Source organism: Mobula birostris, chromosome 22, assembly GCF_030028105.1.
Source record: "Mobula birostris isolate sMobBir1 chromosome 22, sMobBir1.hap1, whole genome shotgun sequence".
Classification (NCBI taxonomy): Eukaryota; Metazoa; Chordata; class Chondrichthyes; order Myliobatiformes; family Myliobatidae; genus Mobula; species Mobula birostris.
Genome location: NC_092391.1, coordinates 3,570,129 through 3,589,785, shown reverse-complemented (window position 1 = coordinate 3,589,785; position 19,657 = coordinate 3,570,129). Strand labels below are relative to the sequence as shown.

Genomic DNA, 19,657 nt, shown 5'->3' with positions numbered 1-19,657 from the left:
AGATGCTCTGGGGGCAGCCCGCAAGTACTGGCACTTGTTCCGGTGCTTGGCAGAACACCAATAACAGAGCAACGAACTCCGAGCGGAGGTCACCGGTCAGTGCTGTCTTACGTTCCTTTTCCCCATGGGTCCATTTCGAGATGGAGCAAATCTCCTTCAGGTTCCTCAACCCACAACACAGAGACAGCTGCTGTCTGTGAACAAGAGGGACCTGAGGGGCAACTTTCTCAGGCAGGGGATGGTGAGCTGCCAGAGGAAAGGGTTGAGGCTGGTCCAGTTAAGGAGCACTTGGACAAGGACATGGGTTGTAGGCACCTGCACCTACAGGGTCTTTATTTCTTATGTAGAGATATGGCACGGAGTAGGCCCTCCAGCCCACTGAACTGCATCACACAGCAACTCACCTATTTAACCCCAGCCCAATCATGGGACAGTTTACAATGACCAATTGACCTACTAACCGGTACGTCTTTGGTGTGTGGGGATAACCCATACGGTCACGGGAAGGAACAAACTTGTTTACCAAGGGTGCCAGAATTGGGCTCTGAACTCCGAGGCCCCGATCTGTAACAGTGTTGCACTGCCACACTACCATGGTGACCCACGGGCATCTCTGGGCCACACACAGGAGATTGGGACGCTACGCGGGCACCGTGGTCAGCATGGATTGGTTGGGCCGAAGGGCCTGTGCCCATGACGCATTCCCCGTCTCAGACTGAATGCTGGAAATGATCCCCTCGTGTTAGTGACCCGCAGGAAGGACCGAAGGTGCTCAGGAAAATAGAGGTGATGAGGGTGTAGTTGGTTAACGTGTGTGTGATTTAGAGACAGCACAGGCCTGTGCACGCTCAGGATCAGATAGGACGTATAAAGTTATGCGGGAAGGAGTGCACTGACTACCTGAGTCATTGAATCAAGATGAAAACAACATCAGTTTAAGGTGAGGGGATTTAGTAGGAACCTGAGGGGCAGCCTTTCCACCCAGAGGGTGAACGAGCTGCCAGAAGAAGTGGTTGAGACAGGGAGATTAACAACATTTAAGGTACATGAATAGGAAAGGTTGATGGGAATGTTGGATGGCATGGAGAACTGTTATGCACTGTGCGAGGAAGTTACTGCTCAGGTTCCTATTAAATCTCTCCCCTCTCCCCTTAAGTCTATGCCTTCTAGTTCTCACTCCCCCAAGCCTGGGTGATCTCATCTTCTCGATGACCCTCATGATCTTACACACCTGTGTGAGGTCGTCCAGCATTCTCATAGACAACAATGGATGCCTCCTTGACCCCTCCTGTAATTCCAGCCTTCACTCTCGGCTGCATACTCATAAATCTCTGCACTTACAACACGCTGGAGGAACTCAGCAGGTCGGGCAGCATCCATGGAAAAGATCGGTTGACGTTTCGGGCTGGAACCGTCCTGACGAAGGGTACCGGCCCAAAACGTCGACCGATCTTTTCCACGGATGCTGCCCGACCTGCTGAATTCCTCCAGCGTGTTGTGAGTGTTGCTTTGACCCCAGCATCTGCAGATTATTTTGTGTTTGTTATTAATCTCTGCACTTTCTTTTGCCAGAGTGGTGGATCTGTGGAATTCTTTGCTGCAGGCAGCTGTGGAGGACAAGTCTTTATGTATATTTAAGGCAGACGCTGATAGATTATTGATTAGTCAGGGCATGAAGGGAACGGGGAGAAGGCAGGAGATTGGGGCTGAGAGAGAAATGGATCAGTCATTTGTCTTGTGGTCTTTCCAAGCTTAAAGTGACCAAAACTGAACATGATATTCCAAATGCTGCACAGATTGAGTTGATACTGAGGAAGGTGAATGCAATGTTAGGATTCATTCTGAGAGGACTAGAAAATAAAAGCAAGGATGTGATGCTGAGGATTTATAAGGCATTGGTCAGACCACACTTGGAGTGTTGTGAGCAGCTTTGGAGCCCATAGCTAAGAGAAGATGTGCTGGCCTTGGAGAGGCTCCAGAGGAGGTTCACGAGGTAACTCTGGGCCTGTACTCACTGGGGGTTAGAAGAATGGGGGGTGGGGGGGGAATCTCATTGAAACCTATCGAATATTGAAAGGCCTCGATAGAGTGCGAAGGATGTTTCCTATAGCGGGGGAGTCTAGGACCAGGGGACATGGACTCAGAATGGAAGGATGGCATTTAGAAAAGAGATGAGGAGGAATTTCTTTAGTCAGGAGGTGGTGAGTATGTAGAATTCATTGTCATAGACAGCTGTGGAGGCCAGGTCATTCCAGTTATTTAAAGCGGAAGTTGATTGATTTTTGATTAATCAGTATGCCAAAGGTTACTGGGAGAAGACGGGAATGGGGTGGAGAGGGATAATAAATCAGCCATGATTGAATGGTGAATAAGACTCGATGGGCTGAATGGCCTTATCCTGCTTCTTATGATCTAAAGGATATGGCTGGTTTGCCTTCATTAGTCCAGAAATTGAATTTAAGAGTCAAGAAGTTATGTTGCAGCTTTATAAAACTCTGGTTAGGCCACATCTGGAGTATTGCACACAGTTCTGGAAGGATGTGCAGGTTTGGAGAGGGTGCAAAAGAGATTTACCAGGATGTAGCCTGGATTAGTGAGTAAGAGGTTGGACAAATAGGTTTGTTTTCTCTGCAGCGGCAGAGGCAGAGGGAGATCTGATAGAGTTTTAGCAGATTACAAGAGGCAGATTAGGCAGCTGGTAAAATATTCTCCCAGGGTTGAAACGTCTAATACCAGAGAGGCATGCATTGAATGTGAAAGGCAGTAAGTTCGAAGGGCCAAGTATTTTACACAGAGTGGCGGCTGTCTGAAATGTGCTGCCTGGCTGGTGATAAAGGCAAATAGAATAGAGGCTCTTAGAGAATAGAGAGACATGGACCAATGGCAGAAGTGATTTTAGATATTTAATTAGTTTGCTCCATCTAAAGGGTTGGTTTCTGTGCTATATTGTTCTATGAGGATTCTGCAGCATCTACTACAACATCATCCGGCTTTCGAGACTCGATGCAGCGAAGCGGGAATCCCTGTGACTTGAGCGCCCTCTTGTGTCAGAATAACCGCACGGGGGAGCGCTGCTGAAATGAGAAGTGATCTTTATCGTGGAAGGTATGAAGTTTGCAGTCATCAGCATTCACCGCGTTTCTACTTTCATTCTTAGCAGTAAATTTGTAACGAATTATGCAACAACTTGTGATTTGCACTGAGTTTAGTAGAATAGTGAAGGTTTCTGGGTCCTCTGGTGCCATGGGAGCATCAGTCAGTGTGACGTGATTACATTCTGGGACACCCCGGAGTCTGGAGTTTCAATCGCGGCGTCCTCCGTAAGGAGTCGCTACCCATGTGATTCGTGGATTTCCTCAGAGTGCTGCGGTTTCCTCCCACAGTCCAAAGTCTTACCAGTTAGTAGGTTAATTAGTCATTGTAAATTGTCCAGTGATAAGGCCAGGGTTAAATAGGGGGCTGCTGGTGGCGCGGCTCGACAGGGCTGCTCTGCGCAGTATCTCTAGATTAATTTGTTAACTAGTGAGCCCTTGAGTGTAAGTAGTGCCAAGGGAGCAGCTGAATCAACATCGGTTAATAAGTTTATTTGCTTAACCAGCGCACAGCTCATTGGCAAACACAGGTATCCGAGCGTTTTTGTGCTGATGCATCAACGTCTGTTCAATTTGATTGAAGGTTGAACAGGTGCTTCACCCCACAATATCTGTGCTGTGCTGAGCTGAGAGACTGCTCATGGATCTGGTGTAATCCTCAGGAGTAACCAGCCTTCCTCATACCTCCTCCTATACAACTACTTAGAGATCCTTTATAAATAATTCTACAGATAGAGAAAATTGTCAAGGATGAAAATGCACCAAATTCACACCCATCGATATGCTAGTTACCAATTAAAGAAACCCCCGCCCACACACACATTCACCCCGGACATTCTCTCCTCTCCCCTCTCTAATCGATATGCTAATTACCAAATGAAGACCCCCCCCCCCCAACACACACACACATCACAGACATTCTCTCCTCTTCCCTCTCCCACCGGGCAGAAGATACAAAACCGTGCAATCACGTACTTGTACCACCAGGCTCCAGGGCAGCCTGCAATCCGCTGTTATCAGACCCATGAAGGTATGATAAAATGATAACCTATCTTCTTACGATTTTCCACTTTATTCTGCATTATTGTCTTGCCTTGTTCTACCCCAGTGCACTGTGTAATGATTTGATCCGTAAGAACAGTATGCAAGTCATGATTTTCACTCTATCTTGTAACAGTTCTTCCCAAACGGGCACTGGCAATATTTTGAAGACTTCTAACAAAACTAACTATTCTACTAAATCATAAACACGAACCACCCTCTCTGCTCTGCGGAGATAGCTGGTGATTCTGTCTCAGTCTCTGCCACAGGTCCGGGCCTCTCTCCTCCACCTGTCATGGGCCTCCTCGACATTCCATCCTCCGGCAGATCCGCCACCACTCTCCAACCACGTCTCTCGGGCTCCACCGTCACCTCCCCGAACAATCCAACCCTCCCCTCGCCTCTGGCATCATCTTTCCTCCACCTTCCATCCCAGCTGTGTCTTCACCATTTCCTCCGACCTTCCCTTCAGTAATAGTTTTACCTTTGTCCCCTTCTGCCACACCTCTGAATTCCAGTTCCACCACGACACTGAGTTTTTTTCCATTGCCTCCATCTCCAAGCCCACTTCCTTGGCAAGAATTCCACACACTGTGCTGATGACCCCTCCTCCTCTCTCGGCCACCCCGCTCTGGATCCTTCCAGCTCGAATTGCCGACTCCACTGCAGCACTCTGAATGCACTGCCCTCCACTCTCTCCGCACCAGTCCCAACCTTGCCTGCAGACAAGGGGGTAGTGTCGTCTGGCACACTGACCGCTAGCTTGCTGAGGCCAGGCGACAAGTCTCAGTCACCTCCTCATCCCTATCCCTTGAAGAGAATCGCACTCCTGATCATCAGAAACTGACTTCAGCAGCTCTGGAGAACTCCCAACCACTGTCACCAAGCTGAAAGTTCCCTTACTCCACACTGCTCGCTTCGGCCCATGATCCACAAATGTGACCACCCGGGTCGGCTCACTGAACTCGTGTCATCTCTGGATTCCATTCTACTGTATCCCCCTTGGTTTAGTCCCTTCCCACCTATATCCGCAACACTTGCCATGTCATCAATCATCTCAATAACTTTCAATTGCCTGTCCCTTGATCAGCTCACTTTCACCTCTATTCCCTCATCAAGAAGGCATTAAAGCCCTCCGTTTCTTTCTCAACAGAAGACCCAACCAATTCCCCTCTACCGTCCTCACCCTCAATAATTTCTCCTTAGGCTGCTCCCACTCTCTGCAAACTCGAGGGGTAGCCGTGGACCACAGCTATGTCTGCCTTTTCATTGGCAACATAGACCAATCCATAGTCCAAGCTTTCCCGGGCCATGCTCTCCAACTCTTCATCAACTTTGCCTCTAATTTCTGCACTGCCCTTAAATTCACCTGGTTCATTTCTAATGTCCTGACGAAGGGTTCCGGCCTGAAACGTTGACTGATCGTTTCCACGGATGCTGCCCGACCTGCTGAGTTCCTCCAGCATGTTGTGAGTGTTCCATTTCTAACACCTCCCAGAAGCCAAACTGTTGATTGACATCTTTTATAAACCTATTGATTCTTATGCTTTCGACATGGTGAGGACCTATAAATACCTGGGGGTGCACCTGGATGACAGACTTAAGTGGAGCACCAACACAGAGCCTGTGTACAAGTGCCAGAGTGACCTCTACTTTCTGAGGAGACTGAGGTCCTTTTGGTCCTTCACATGTTCTACCAGTCTGTTATCACCAGTACAATCATCTAAGCTGTGGTGTGCTGGGTAATGGCAACAGGCTTAATAACTGATCAGAAAGGCTGGCTCTGTTACAGGGGTCAAACTGGACACACTGGAGTCTGTGGTAGAACAAAGGACCCTACAGAAAATCCTGGCAATTCTGGACAATGTTTCTCACTCTCTGCATGCCACCTTGGCTGAACAGAAGAGCACTTTCAGTGACAGACTAAGACAACTGCACTGCTCCAAAGAGCACTATATGAGGTCATTCTTACCATCAGCTCTAACCTATAGCCAGTAAAGTGATGACCCCCTCCTAATAGACTATATGAGGTAATATATTTTTTTAATTCTTTATCTTCTACTATTTGTATCTGCACTTGTAATTTCCCTACCAGGACCTCCTCCCCCTTCAAAAAAAGGGGTCTCCCTTCCTCCATTGATGCTACCCTCAGTGATAGTTTCTCTTGTTCTTACCTGCCACCTCATGACCCTCCACGTCATTGCTCCCTGTGATTCTCTTGTCCATTTGTCCCTCCCAGCATTTATCTCCTCCCTCCCTCACCTGCATTCAGGGCCCAGTCCTTCCAGGAGAGGCAACCTGTGAATCTGCTGGTGTCGTCTATTGTTCGTTGCTCCCAATATAGCCTCCTCTACAATTGTAAGACCCATTGTAAATTGGGGACAGCTTCGCAGAGCACCTCCACCTCATCCACCAAAAGCAGGACATCCCAGTGGCCAAACATTTCAATTTTGATCCTGTCAGTCCGTGGCCTCTTGTGCCACGATAAGACCATCCTCAGGGTGGAGGAGTAACACATTATGTCCTGTGTGGGTAACCTCCAACCTAATGACATGAAAATCATTTTCTTCTTCCAGTTAAAAAAAAATCCCCACTTCCCTTCTATTCCCCACTCTGGCCTCTTAGTTTTTCTCAGCTGCCCATCACCTCCCCATGTCCCTTTCTCCTATGGTCCACTCTCCTCTCCCATCAGATTCCTTCTCCAGCTTTTTACCCTTCCCATCCTCCTTTTTCTCCCCATTTTTATATTCTGACATCTTCCCCTTCCTTTCCAGTCCTGAAGAAGTGTCTTGGCCTGACATGTTAACTATTCTCCTCTATAGATGCTGCTTGACCTGCTGAGTTCCTCCAGCATTTTGTGTGTTATTCTACTCGATATGCTTTTTCTGGATTGCAATCTGCAGCCTGTAATTTTACTTTGGGAGTTGTGCTTTTGAATTGTTTCTACGACCCAAAGGACTCGACGAACTGGACTTTCGTGAATTTAGATACGTTGGCATCAGCCATTGCTGGTGCAGACTTCAGGCTGGATTGAAGCAGGAGGGGGCCTAGGCCCAAGAGCAAAAAACAAACTGATGTTTGGCTGATTTAAGCACAGCACCATACTAAAAAGATTACAGCTTCAAGGCTGACGGTGGAGGATGAACCAGTGTTCAGCTCACTACCCGTCAGCCAGGATTCACCATCTTCCTCTCTTCTCACTACTATCGGGTGTGAGGGGCAGGAATCTAGACTAGCCACACTAGACAGCCTCAGCTGAGTTGGCTCTGAGGTCCATTATGATGGGGTTTTGGGGAACTTGGAGGCATGTGATAAAGTAGGCCAAAGTCAGCATGGTCTCCTCACGGAGAAATCTCGTCTGACAAATCTGTTGGAATTCTTTTGAGGTAATAACAGTTAGGATAGACAAAGGAGACACAGTAGATGTTGTTTACTTGTTTTTTCAGGTCATTGACAAGGTGCTATCCGAGGCTGCTTAGCAAGACAAGAGCCCGTGGTATTACAGTAAGTACCTCCAACCCAGGAATCCCATAGCCTCCGTCAAAGCTGGAGACCAACCACAGCCTCAGCCCAAATCACCACAGGCTTGCTCGCCAAGGCGTGTGAATAACTGAAACCGAACTTGGCAAGTTCCCCAACTTCATCACACCATCACTGAGGCCTGTCAGAAACCTCAAAATGGTGTGCCGGAGGACAAGTCTGAGGAACACAAAGGACCTCATCCTGGATCAAGTTCCCTACTATGGGAACTTGAGATTGAAAGTCTCCTCAGGAACGATCACATCAGGCTGGCACAGCTCAAGAAGGGCATTATAACTGGATGTACAATCTCAGTGGTCCTCTTCTCCATGATCATTAACAAAGGTTAAGGCAGCCGGAATGTACAAGCACTCTAAGACAGCATGTAGCAGTCCCCAATCAGAACCTTTATGAATGATCTCACAGTGACAATTAAGACCAGAAGACAAAGGAGCAGAAGTCGGCCATTCAGCCCATCGAGTCTGCTCTGCCATTTATCATGAGCTGATCCGTTCTCCCATTTAGTCCCACTCCCCCGCCTTCTCACCATAACCTTTGATGCCCTGCCTACTCAGATACCTATCAATCTCTGCCTTAAATACACCCAATGACTTGGCCTCCACTGCTGCCCATGGCAACAAATTCCATAGATTCACTACCCTCTGGCTGAAAAAATTTCTTCGCATCTCTGTTCTGAATGGGAGCCCTTCAATCCTTAAGTCATGCCCTCTCATACTAGACTCCCCCATCATGGGAAACAACTTTGCCACATCCACTCTGTCCATGCCTTTCAACATTCGAACTGTTTCTCTGAGGTCCCCCCTCATTCTTCTAAAGTCCAAAGAATACAGTCCAAGAGCAGACAAACATTCATCATGTGTTAACCCTCTCATTCCTGGAATCATTCCAGTGAATCTTCTCTGTACCCTCTTAAATCATCATCCTTTCTTAAATGAGACCAAAACTGCCCACAGTACTCCAAGTGAGGTCTCACCAGTGCCTTATAGAGCCTCAACATCACATCCCTTCTCCTATACTCTATTCCTCTAGAAATGAATGCCAACATTGCATTCGCCTTCTTTACCACCGACTCAACCTGGAGGTTAACCTTAAGTGTATCCTGCACGAGGACTCCTAAGTCCCATTGCATCTCAGAACTTTGAATTCTCTCCCCATTTAAATAGTAGTCTGCTCATTTATTTCTTCTGCCAAAGTGCATAACCATACACTTTCCAACATTGTATTTCATTTGCCACTTCTTTGCCCATTCTTCCAATCTATCCAAGTCTCTCTGCAGACTGTTTCCTCAGCACTACCGGCCCCTCCACCTATCTTTGTATCATCAGCAAACTTAGCCACAAAGCCATCTATTCCATAATCTAAATCGTTGATGTACAACGTAAAAAGAAGCGGCCCCAACACAGACCCCTGTGGAACACCACTGGTAACCAGCAGCCAACCAGAATAGGATCCCTTTATTCCCACTCTCTGTTTCCTGCCAATCAGCCAAAGCTCTATCCATGTATGTAACTATCCCGTAATTCCATGGGCTCTTATCTTAAGTAGCCTCACAGTGTGGCACCTTGTCAAAGGCCTTCTGAAAATCCAAATATACACCATCCACTGCATCTCCCTTGTCTAGCCTACTTGTAATTTCCTCAAAAAATTGTAATATGTCTATCAAGCAGGATTTTCCTTTAAGGAAACCATGCTGAGTTCTGTCTATCTTGTCATATGCCTCCAGGTACTCCATAACCTCATCCCTGACAATCAACTCCAACAACTTCCCAACCACTGATGTCAAGCTAACAGGTCTATAATTTCCTTTTTGCTTCCTTGCCCCCTTAAATAGCGGAGTGACATTTGCAATCTGTCCTGATAGTTTTAAGCCACAGAAACTCAGGTCTCTGCTGCTAAGAAAGGCAAACTCACTGGCAAGTTTGGTTTCTCCTTGTACGGCACCGCTATCCCATCCATCTCTGAGAAAGCAGTCAAGAACCTGGGGAAGGTCTTTGACTGCAGTTGCCATCCAGAAGTCCACTAAGGAGTTAGAAGTCTGGCTCACCAGTATGGACAAGTCAGGCCTACCTGCATCTTTATGTTATATTTCAATGATTTAGATGACTGAATTGATAACTGTTTACATATTCAAATAATATAAAAACAGGCGGAGGGCAGGTGATGTTGAGAAAGCAGAATCTACACAAGCACTTGGGACAGATTAGGAGAATGGTTAAAGTGCATGTGGAATGCAAGAAAATGCATGGTCATGCAGTTTGATAGAAGGAATAAAGGCAGACATTTTTTCTAAAATGGGGAGAAAATTCAAAAATCAAAGTTGCAAAGGGATTTGGAAGTCCTCATGCAGGATTCCCTAAGGTTAACTTGCAGGCTGAGTTTGTGGTAAGGAAGGCAAATGTAATGTTAGCATTCATTTCAAGAATAAAATACAAGAGTGAGGCCGTAATGCTGAGACTTGCAGAGGAATGGGGCTGAGGGATAATATATCAGTTATGATGGAATGACACCAGTCATTGAAAGTGGGCATGCAGGTACAGCGGGCGGTGAAGGCGGCAAATGGTATGCTGGCATTCATAGCAAGAGGATTCGAGTACAGGAGCAGGGAGGTACTACTGCAGTTGTACAAGGCCTTGGTGAGACCACACCTGGAGTACTGTGTGCAGTTTTGGTCCTCTAATCTGAGGAAAGACATCCTTGCCATAGAGGGAGTACAAAGAAGGTTCACCAGATTGATTGCTGGAATGGCAGGACTTTCATATGATGAAAGACTGGATCGACTAGGCTTATACTCGTTGGAATTTAGAAGATTGAGGGGGGATCTGATTGAAACGTATAAAATCCTAAAGGGATTGGACAGGCTAGATGCAGGAAGATTGTTTCCGATGTTGGGGGAGTCCAGAACAAGGGGTCACAGTTTGAGAATAAAGGGGAAGCCTTTTAGGACTGAGATTAGGAAAAACTTCTTCACACAGAGAGTGGTGAATCTGTGGAATTCTCTGCCACAGGAAACAGTTGAGGCCAGTTCATTGGCTATATTTAAGAGGGAGTTAGATATGGCCCTTGTGGCTAAAGGGATCGGGGGTATGGAGGGAAGGCTGGTACAGGGTTCTGAGTTGGATGATCAGCCATGATCATACTGAATGGCGGTGCAGGCTCAAAGGGCCGAATGGCCTACTCCTGCACCTATTTTCTATGTTTCTGTGACAGCAAACCCAGTGGGCCAAGTCCATTCTGTCTATGGCCAGTACATAAGTACACTTTTTATTGTGTGCAAGAATTTTTCTTTTCTGCATACAGTGCATGTTTGATAGTCACTGCTGGGTGGGGCTTTTTGTAGATTCTATTGTGTTTCTTTGTTTTGTGGCTGCCTGCAAGGTGAACTCAGGATTATATATGATTTTCATACTTTGAATAAACTGATTCAAAGCAGGAGCCCAAAGTGATTACAGATGTGGCCGGTAGCGGCACAACCACTGAAGCACCCGTGACCAATGCAGACCCGTCCAGGGCTTCAAATGCAAAAGACTCAATATAATCTCACTCTCAATGCATTCGTCATGAGACAATTCTCTAAACTTTATTACCATAAACTGTATACAGAATCCTTTATAAGCTTATGCATTCTTGGCTGTCCTGGTGCGTTTCTTTTTGACCACAACTGGCTTCTGGCTCTTCAGTATGGCACTAGCCCGGCGGAGAGCAGCCTGCAAGAAACAGCCACGTCACACTGAAACACCTTTATCAAACGCTAACAATTTACAGTATAGTTCAGTCAAAACATCCAGAATCAATGTTATTAACCTAGAAAGACTTGCAGGAATATTACCCGCATTGTGTATATGATAGGGTCTTTTACGAGACTCCTGGACATGTATATGGAGCTCAGAAAAATAGAGGGCCATGGGTAACCTAGGTAATTTCTCAGGTAAGGACATGTTCGGCACAGCTTTGTGGGCCGAAGGGGCTGTACTGTGCTGTAGGTTTTCTATGTTTCTATTCAAGTGACTGAGTTAACTGAAAGGTTGGAAGTATGGATGTTTTGTCTCCCCTTGGAATGCAGGAGACAGGTGCCTGTATGAAGTTGGGTAAAATCATGTAGGGCAGAGATAGGGTGAATGGTCACAGTCCTTTTCCTAGAGAGGGGGAATCAGAAACCAGAAGGTATAGCTTTAAAGTTGAGGGGGCGAGATCTAATCAGAACAGTGGGCCACTCAAATAAAATATATAATTTAATTTTAATATTTATATATCACAACAACAAGCCCTTCCGGCCCAACAAGCCCGCGCTGATCAATCGCAGTCATGTGACTAATTAACCTAATCTGTACATGTTGGAATGCAGGAGGAAACCAACGCAGTCATGGGGAGAAAGTACAAACTCCTTACAGACAGCAGTGGGATTGGCACTAATGGTGTTATACTAACCAGTACATACCTGAGGCAGCTACAATAGCTTGTAAAGCCAGCTGGAAGGCACACTGAGAGCAATAGTTGATAGGCAGTGTAGTGGTTAACGCAACTCTATTACAGCTCAGGGCTCTGGAGTTCAATCGAACAAGATTTTATGTCCTTCCTGTGTGCACGTGGGTTTCCTTTGGGTGCTCATATTCCAAAAGCGTACGGGTTAGGTTAACTGGTCACTGGATATCGTCATGTCAAATAGGTCAGTTGCTAGACAGTGTGGCTACGGGCTCAACCAAACAGAACAAAAACATTTATGGGAGTTGCTTGGATGGAGAAGCTTAGCACGGATTAGTTGGGCCAAAGGACTTGTTTCATGTTGTGGTACCAGCTGATTGGAGCATGGGGAGAACAAAGTGTAACTTTCATTCAACCTTGCTTGTCATTCGACCTTTGACTTGGACTTGGAGATCAGAGCAGATGCTTTTTGCTGTACGATCATGACAAAGGCACAGAGAGATTGGCATAAACCAGGGGCTGCCAACCTTTCCTCTGCAATGGACCGATACCACTAAGCAAGTTGGGACTTTAGACTCTGCTAGCTAGAAAGCATCGCCTCTGAGCAGGCTGGGAAGTAGCATTCTCAAAACTGCTCCAAATAAATCCACAAATCCAACAGAGATTGGGACAGCCACTTCTAAATGATAACTCAGTGTCTTTGCAAGGCCAACCAGAATTCATTCTCGCTATGATGACAGACCTGTTTTGGAGTAGTGTGTTCAGTTTTGGTCATTTATCTACAGGAAAGTTGTAAATAAGTTTGAAAGAATGCAGATAAAATTGATAAGGATGTTGCCAGGACTTGAGGAACTGAGTTATAGCGGAAGGTTGAATAGGTTAGGACTTTATATCCTGAAACGTAGAAAACTGAGAGATTTGAGAGGTATACAAAATTATGAGAAGTATAGATAGGGTAAATGCAAACAGGCATTTTCTGATGGTGAGACTGCAGCTGGAGGTCATGAGTTAAAGGTAAAATATTTAAAGGGAACATAAGGGGGAAATTCTTCACTTAAATGATGGTGCAAGTGTGGAAAAAGCTGCCGGTGGTGGACATGGGCTCGATTTCAACATTTAAGAGAAATATTGATAGGTACATGGAAGGAGCAGCAAGATGGCGACATACTCTGGGGCAATGGCTTCTACTGGGCCAACCAGAGGTGTTATTGTCCATTGTGAACGTATTGCTTTATGATTGTAGGACTCTGCTGGACACTGAGAACTGGGGAGTACTTCAAGTTTCCCCATCAGTAGGTTGCTCATTGGTGGAGAAGCTGGGCTTGGTGCAGACCATCCTGCTGCCTGTTGCAGAGGTGTTAGTGATTGCAAGACCCTGTTGGACATTGTTAATGTGGAATGCTGCAAGTCCATTTCACTGACATTGGCAAACAGCGAGGGGAGCTAGTTGTGGGGGGGGTGGGACTGGGCCTCGGTGTCCTCTGTTAGTAGCTGCCCAGAAGAGAGCCGTTCTCTTGGTGCTCCACACCAGAGTGCTGGGGCAGTGCCTGAGCTGGAGTCAGTGCTGCACTCTAGTGTTCGCTCAGCAGAAAATAAGTCGTATTGTATCTGACTGCAGATTGCACTAACATTCATGGACTCGGTCTTGCGATTTTTTTTGCGTGACCATATTTTACGTGATATTTTGTATGTGCTGTTTGACTGTTGGTACTACTGTGTTTTGCACCTGGCCCTGGAGTAACACCATTTCATGTATGGTTAAATGACAATTAAACCTGAACAGAACTGGATGGGAGGGGTATGGTCCAGATGGGACTAGGCAAAACAATAGTCCTGCATAGACTAGATGGGCCAAAGGGACTGTCTGCGCCACATTCAAAAGAAACGGGTGCAATTCCTATGTCAAAGCAGTATGCTTGCAATCAGCGTATCATAACACATTCCTCAGCTGAGACAGTAACCTACCACACACACCCAAATCCAGGGCATGTTCACTGGATTTAAGGATGAAGACAGCAGCAGCGGTAACCAACGACTGGCGTCAGTAGTAAACACCCAGAACCCTTCTTACCATGCGGAGGTCCTTCCTGTAGTTGTTCTTGCGAATGATGTGGCGCAAACTGTTCAGGGTGGCTCGGCCATTCTTATTGATGGTGATCCTTTCATAGGACGTTGCTGGTTTCCTCTGACCTAAACCACATAACAAGCTTGACTTATAAAGTACTGGCAAATTACCAAAGGCTAAACTTACCTCAAAGTACACCAGACAAGAAAGAACATTCTTTACAGGACCACAGAAAACAAAAGCCCTAAACTCAGCCATTCTTCTACTATAAAAGCAGACGCTTCACACAAAAGGCCAAAGGTCAAGATAAATGGGGACAATGCCGAAAACCATTTCTGAGCCAACATCCGAATCGGTTCTGCATCCACAGGATCAGCAAATTTGCGGATACCACTGAGATTGGGGGAACAGTAGGCAGCGAGGAAGGTTATCAAAATGTGCAGCTGAATCTGAACCAGTTGGAAAATGACAGATGGTATCTAATGCAGGCAAATGTGGGAAGACAAACGAGGGTCGGACTTGCAGAGTGAATGGTAGGGCATTGAGGGATCTGGAAATACAGATCAAATTCCTTGAAAGTGACAATTCAGGTAGATAGTGTCATCAAGAGAGCTTGTGGTATATTTGGCTTTCATAAATCAGAATTGAGAACAGGAAGAAAGAAAATCTGCAGATGCTGGAAATCCGAGCAACCCTCATAAAATGCTGGAGGAACTCAGCAAGTCAGGCAGCATTTATGGAAAAAAGTAGTCAACATTTTGGGTCAAAAACCTTCGGCAGGACTAAGAACATGAGTTTGGATGTTATGTTGAAGATCTTAAAGTAGTATACAAAATTATAGACAAGCTGAATGCATACAGACTTTAAACCAGTTTTAATGCTGCTGCTTACATTTTAAATCTACACTAGTACAGGTAGAGCACCCCTTAACTGAAATGCTTGGGGCTGGAAATGTTTGGGATTTTGGAATATTTGCATCGAGAACGAGACATCTTGGGGATGAGACCCAAAACACAAAATCTATTTACATTACATATACATCCTGCAGGTAGCTTTGTATATTTTCAATAATTTTGTGTAATTAGAAAGGTAACCTATCACTACCTTGGCTACTCAGATGGCCAGTCAGTGCCTGTTTGGCATCGCCATCATTCCCAACTCAGTTTACGTGCTATTGGTAAGCAGTATTTGCTTCACACTTCATCTGCAGTCGTTCAGTGGGTTGGATTTTTTATTATCAGGGACAATCTTGGCCAATTCATCAATTAATTTCTCTGGTGTTTTGTGATCAACAAACGCTTTAGTACCACAAATCTTTAGAAATTTAACATCCTGTCTGTCTTAAATTTCTGCAACCAGTTTGCTGAATTTTCAGAATCACCGTCAATTTTTAGTTTGCCACAATAGATCTTTGCTTATTTCGTGTTGTGTCCTGTTAAGTAGCACTTGTTCACTCCGATGTGGATGAATCCATTCTATAATACGTGATCCAGATCTTCATTTAATACTTTATGCAGTGTTTTTCATTAACCTACATACACGTGGACACTTCTCAGAACTGTAAAAGTCATGCATCACCTAGGAACCTCCCCAGCACCTTGTGGAATTTTCCATTTGCGACAATAGCGCTTAAAATTTTTTCAAGGACTTTTGGATTTTGGAATTTCGGATAAGGGGTGCTGAACCTGAATTGATTGTGTTTATGTACATTTTATTCCATATCTGTTAATCTCGAAACTTTACTTTGTTACCCAATTCCTTCATCTTTCTAATTACTGGATACTGACGTATTTAAGTTGCATATTGCACCAACATACCACAGCAAATATTTATATTTGATAATGTCTGTTCTGAAAAAAGTTAGAATTCTAAATCGACCTTCCATGGGTCTTATAATGCTGCAGGTATGCCTCTATTAAAGATAGTGTGGTTCAGACCCTCAGACCAAGCCCTATAGAGAACTGACGCCAGTTTCTGAGACATTCACTAAGGCACCAGTCCCCAACCACCGGGCCGCGGACTGGTACCGGGCTGAAAAGCATGTGCTACCAGGCCATGAGGAAACGATATGAGTTAGCTGCACCTTTCCTCATTCCCTGTCACACACTGTTGAACTTGAACATAGGGTTGCCAACTGTCCCATATTTGCCGGGACATCCTGTATATTGAGCTAAATTGGTTTCTCCCATACGGGACCACCCTTGTCCCGTATTCCCCCCTGCTAAGGTAAAGTGATCCTATGAAACCTTTCGTGCCGAAATGGCGTGAAGCGAAGAAGCAATTACCATTCATTTATATGGGAAAAATTTTTGAGCGTTCCCAGACCCAAAAAATAACCTAACAAATCATAGCAAATAACACATAAAACCGAAAATAAATAACACTAACATATAGTAAAAGCAGGAATGATATGATAAATACACAGCCTATATAAAGTAGAAATAACGTACATACAGTATAGTCGGGAAGATGAAGGAAAAACCGAATAGTGAGGAAAAATTCGGCACGCATGCACAAACAGGTGCCTGCGCAAGGCTTCATAGTCATGGTAGTCTTTCTTGGGGTAGTGTCCTGGGATTTCACTGCTACTTTTGTCCCTTATTTGGGAGTGAGAAAGTTGGCAACCCTAACTGTAAAAGACATGTTGAGGTGAATCTAACCCTAGTTGAACACGCTCCCCCCCCCCACCCCGCCGGTCAGCCGATCCGCAAGAATATTGTCAATATTAAACCGGTCCGCAGTGCAAAAAAGGTTGGGGACCCCTGCGCTAAGGGTAATAGCATCTCCCAATTTATTCCATGCCTAGCCTTCAAATCTTCCTTCAGCATTGAAAACAACCCTATTTCATCCCCAATCTTCTATTTGTGACATCCTGGCCACTATGCTACAGGAAGGATGAGATCAATGTTCTATTACCCCATGGCTAAGACTGTCTGTACTGGTCATCGGTTGTGTCAAATCGAACCAGTGAGGATTGTGCTGGACATCCACAATTCACGAACCCACAGTGACGGACAGACAGCAGTGGGAATCGAACCGAACCGAGCTTACAGCTGGCGTTATGATAGCATGATGCTAACTGCTATGCTACCATGCCAGTCCTGGCAACTTCATAAACCATCCCTACACCCTCTCCAGTGCAGATTCATCGTGCTCTGTGGAAACCAGAACCGTTCTTGTACCTGCATTACCTGAACCCAGCACTTGGAAGAAAAATATTGCAAAGACATAGGTCAAGGAACCGATTAACGTACGTACCTGCTCGCTTTTTGAGGACTACAACCACGCCTTTGCCATCAGCCGCTGGCTCCACGCCCACAGTTTTACGGTGAATAAGTCCATTGTAACGGAAGGAATTTCGGGCCTTCAGGTTGTTGGGCTCCTGTAATGCAAACCAGTAAGTTCAATTTGGACACTGGATGTCCCTGAGTTAAATGGAGGAAAAGAATATCTGAATAATTTGAACATCACCAAAGGCTGGGTTTCAACAGAACCCAGATGAAAGGTGGGTCAGTTGTTAACAAGGACACATGTGGCCAACTCTGACAATATAAGGAGCTGGCTGAAACTAATATTGAAACTTAGAAATGACCCTGACCACTCCACCAGAACACTGGCAGTTACCAGGGAAAGGGGCATTAACAGAACAACTGCATATATTTGCAGAATTTCAAAGCGATGGGAGGAAAGTAAGGGGAATGTTAGAGACAGGTTTTGTACAAAGAGTGATGGACGCCTGGAGGGTGCTGCCGGGGGTGGTAGTAGAGGCAGGTAACTCAAGCAGGCGAGAGTAAAAAGGAGGGCTATGTCGGGTTAGATAGACCTTCGAGTTGGTTACTAGATGGGTAAAACATTATGGGCTGAAGTGCCTGTACAGTTCTATGTTCTAAAGCATCACAGTCCAATCATCTGTCGCAAACACAGCCTGGCAGTGAAACGAGGGTGCACAGGAAGATCAGCGAGGGGACAGAGGACCAGGTCAGAACAGATTGGGGTAGGAACGCAAGAGACCGAACAGGAGGCGAGGCAGATGCTTCACAGGGCCAGGTGTGTGGCGGTGGTGCTGGGGACACTCACCGTGCTGTACACCTGGTTGTTCCGCTTGATAAGGAAGCTCGAGCAATTACGGATGATCATCCATTGAAGGTGCGACGACATCTTGAACCCTGGACAGACAGAGAGACCGGGATAGAGTCAGAGATCTGGTTGGAGCCACCAAGATATAGAAGCAGAATCAGGCCACAGCACCCATCAATTCTGCCCCCACTATTCAATCATTGCTGATTTCCCCCTCAACAATTCTCCTTGTAAGCTCTAATCCCCTCAACAACCAAAAACTCAACAATTTCTGCTTTAAATACACTAATTATTTGTCCACAACCACTACATATGGCAATGAACTCCAGACTATTTATTCAGAGACATCCAAAACCCACCTTTTACAATAACCTTTTACATCTGGACCTCGACCATCCTCTCCACATGCATTCTATAGACATTTTAACATTCGATCGGTTTTGCCAAGATCCCTTTCATTGTTCCAGTGAATAAAGGACTAGAGCCATCAGATGCTCTTCAAACAAGCCATTCAATCCCGGAACCATTTTCGTGCGCCTCCCCGAACCCTCCCCAGTTTCAGCACAGCTAACCGAACCTGCCCGCCAGCACTCGGTAAAGTTCCAACCTGCTCTCTACTCCAGTCCACACACAATGAGCGCTGAACACTGCATTAGCCCTCCTCACCACCTGCAAATGAACCTTTAGGGACCCCGAGTCCGTCCGCACTCTGTCCCTAAGGGAGGGAGGCTGCACGGCGCTCCCTCACACGCCAGACCTGACCCCCACTCGCGCTCCCTCACACGCCAGGCCCGACCCCACTCGCGCTCCCTCACACGCCAGACCTGACCCCCACTCGCGCTCCCTCACACGCCAGACCTGACCCCACTCGCGCTCCCTCACACGCCAGACCTGACCCCCACTCGCGCTCCCTCACACGCCAGACCTGACCCCCACTCGCGCTCCCTCACACGCCAGGCCCGACCCCACTCGCGCTCCCTCACACGCCAGACCTGACCCCCACTCGCGCTCCCTCACACGCCAGGCCCGACCCCACTCGCGCTCCCTCACACGCCAGACCTGACCCCCACTCGCGCTCCCTCACACGCCAGGCCCGACCCCACTCGCGCTCCCTCACACGCCAGACCTGACCCCCACTCGCGCTCCCTCACACGCCAGGCCCGGTCCCACCGACAGCCAACAGGCTCCTACCCCCCGACACTCGGCCCCTTTAGCCCTGCTCGCCCCGCGGGGTTTCCCAGGCGGCGCCACACGGACCTGCTCCTCCGGCGCCGCGCGGACAGAAAGAGCGAGACCGCCGCACGCGCCGCCTTATCCCCGGGCCTCCTCCGCCATCCGCCTCACCGCTGGGCGCTCCCCTCCCCGTGTTTGCCCCAGTCAGTTTCCTCCCACTAAATAAAATATCTCAAGTAAAGCCTCCTGC

General features: G+C 46.7%; 1 protein-coding gene across 1 annotated transcript; it reads right to left on the bottom strand.

Annotated features, from left to right (window-relative positions):
- Positions 1–11,228: 11,228 nt before the first annotated feature.
- On the bottom strand, positions 11,229–19,593 carry rpl28 (ribosomal protein L28). Its single transcript, XM_072240356.1, has 5 exons — positions 19,492–19,593; positions 18,235–18,323; positions 17,416–17,539; positions 14,164–14,282; positions 11,229–11,377 (listed from the first exon to the last, which is right to left on the bottom strand). The coding sequence occupies exons 2-5, from the start codon at positions 18,313–18,315 to the stop codon at positions 11,288–11,290; spliced, it is 414 nt and encodes a 137-aa protein (XP_072096457.1). The 5' UTR covers positions 18,316–18,323; positions 19,492–19,593; the 3' UTR covers positions 11,229–11,287.
- Positions 19,594–19,657: the final 64 nt, after the last annotated feature.

Bases quoted from the DNA above. Each gene is read 5' to 3' on its own strand.
- rpl28 (XM_072240356.1), bottom strand. From the start codon at position 18,315: ATGTCGTCGCACCTTCAATGGATGATCATCCGTAATTGCTCGAGCTTC. The intron at 14,283-17,415 runs GTACGTACGTTA...TATGTGGTTTAG, and splicing joins AGTCCTCAAAAAGCGAGCAG to GTCAGAGGAAACCAGCAACG. The intron at 11,378-14,163 runs GTAAGAAGGGTT...TGTTTCTTGCAG, and splicing joins ACAGGAAGGACCTCCGCATG to GCTGCTCTCCGCCGGGCTAG.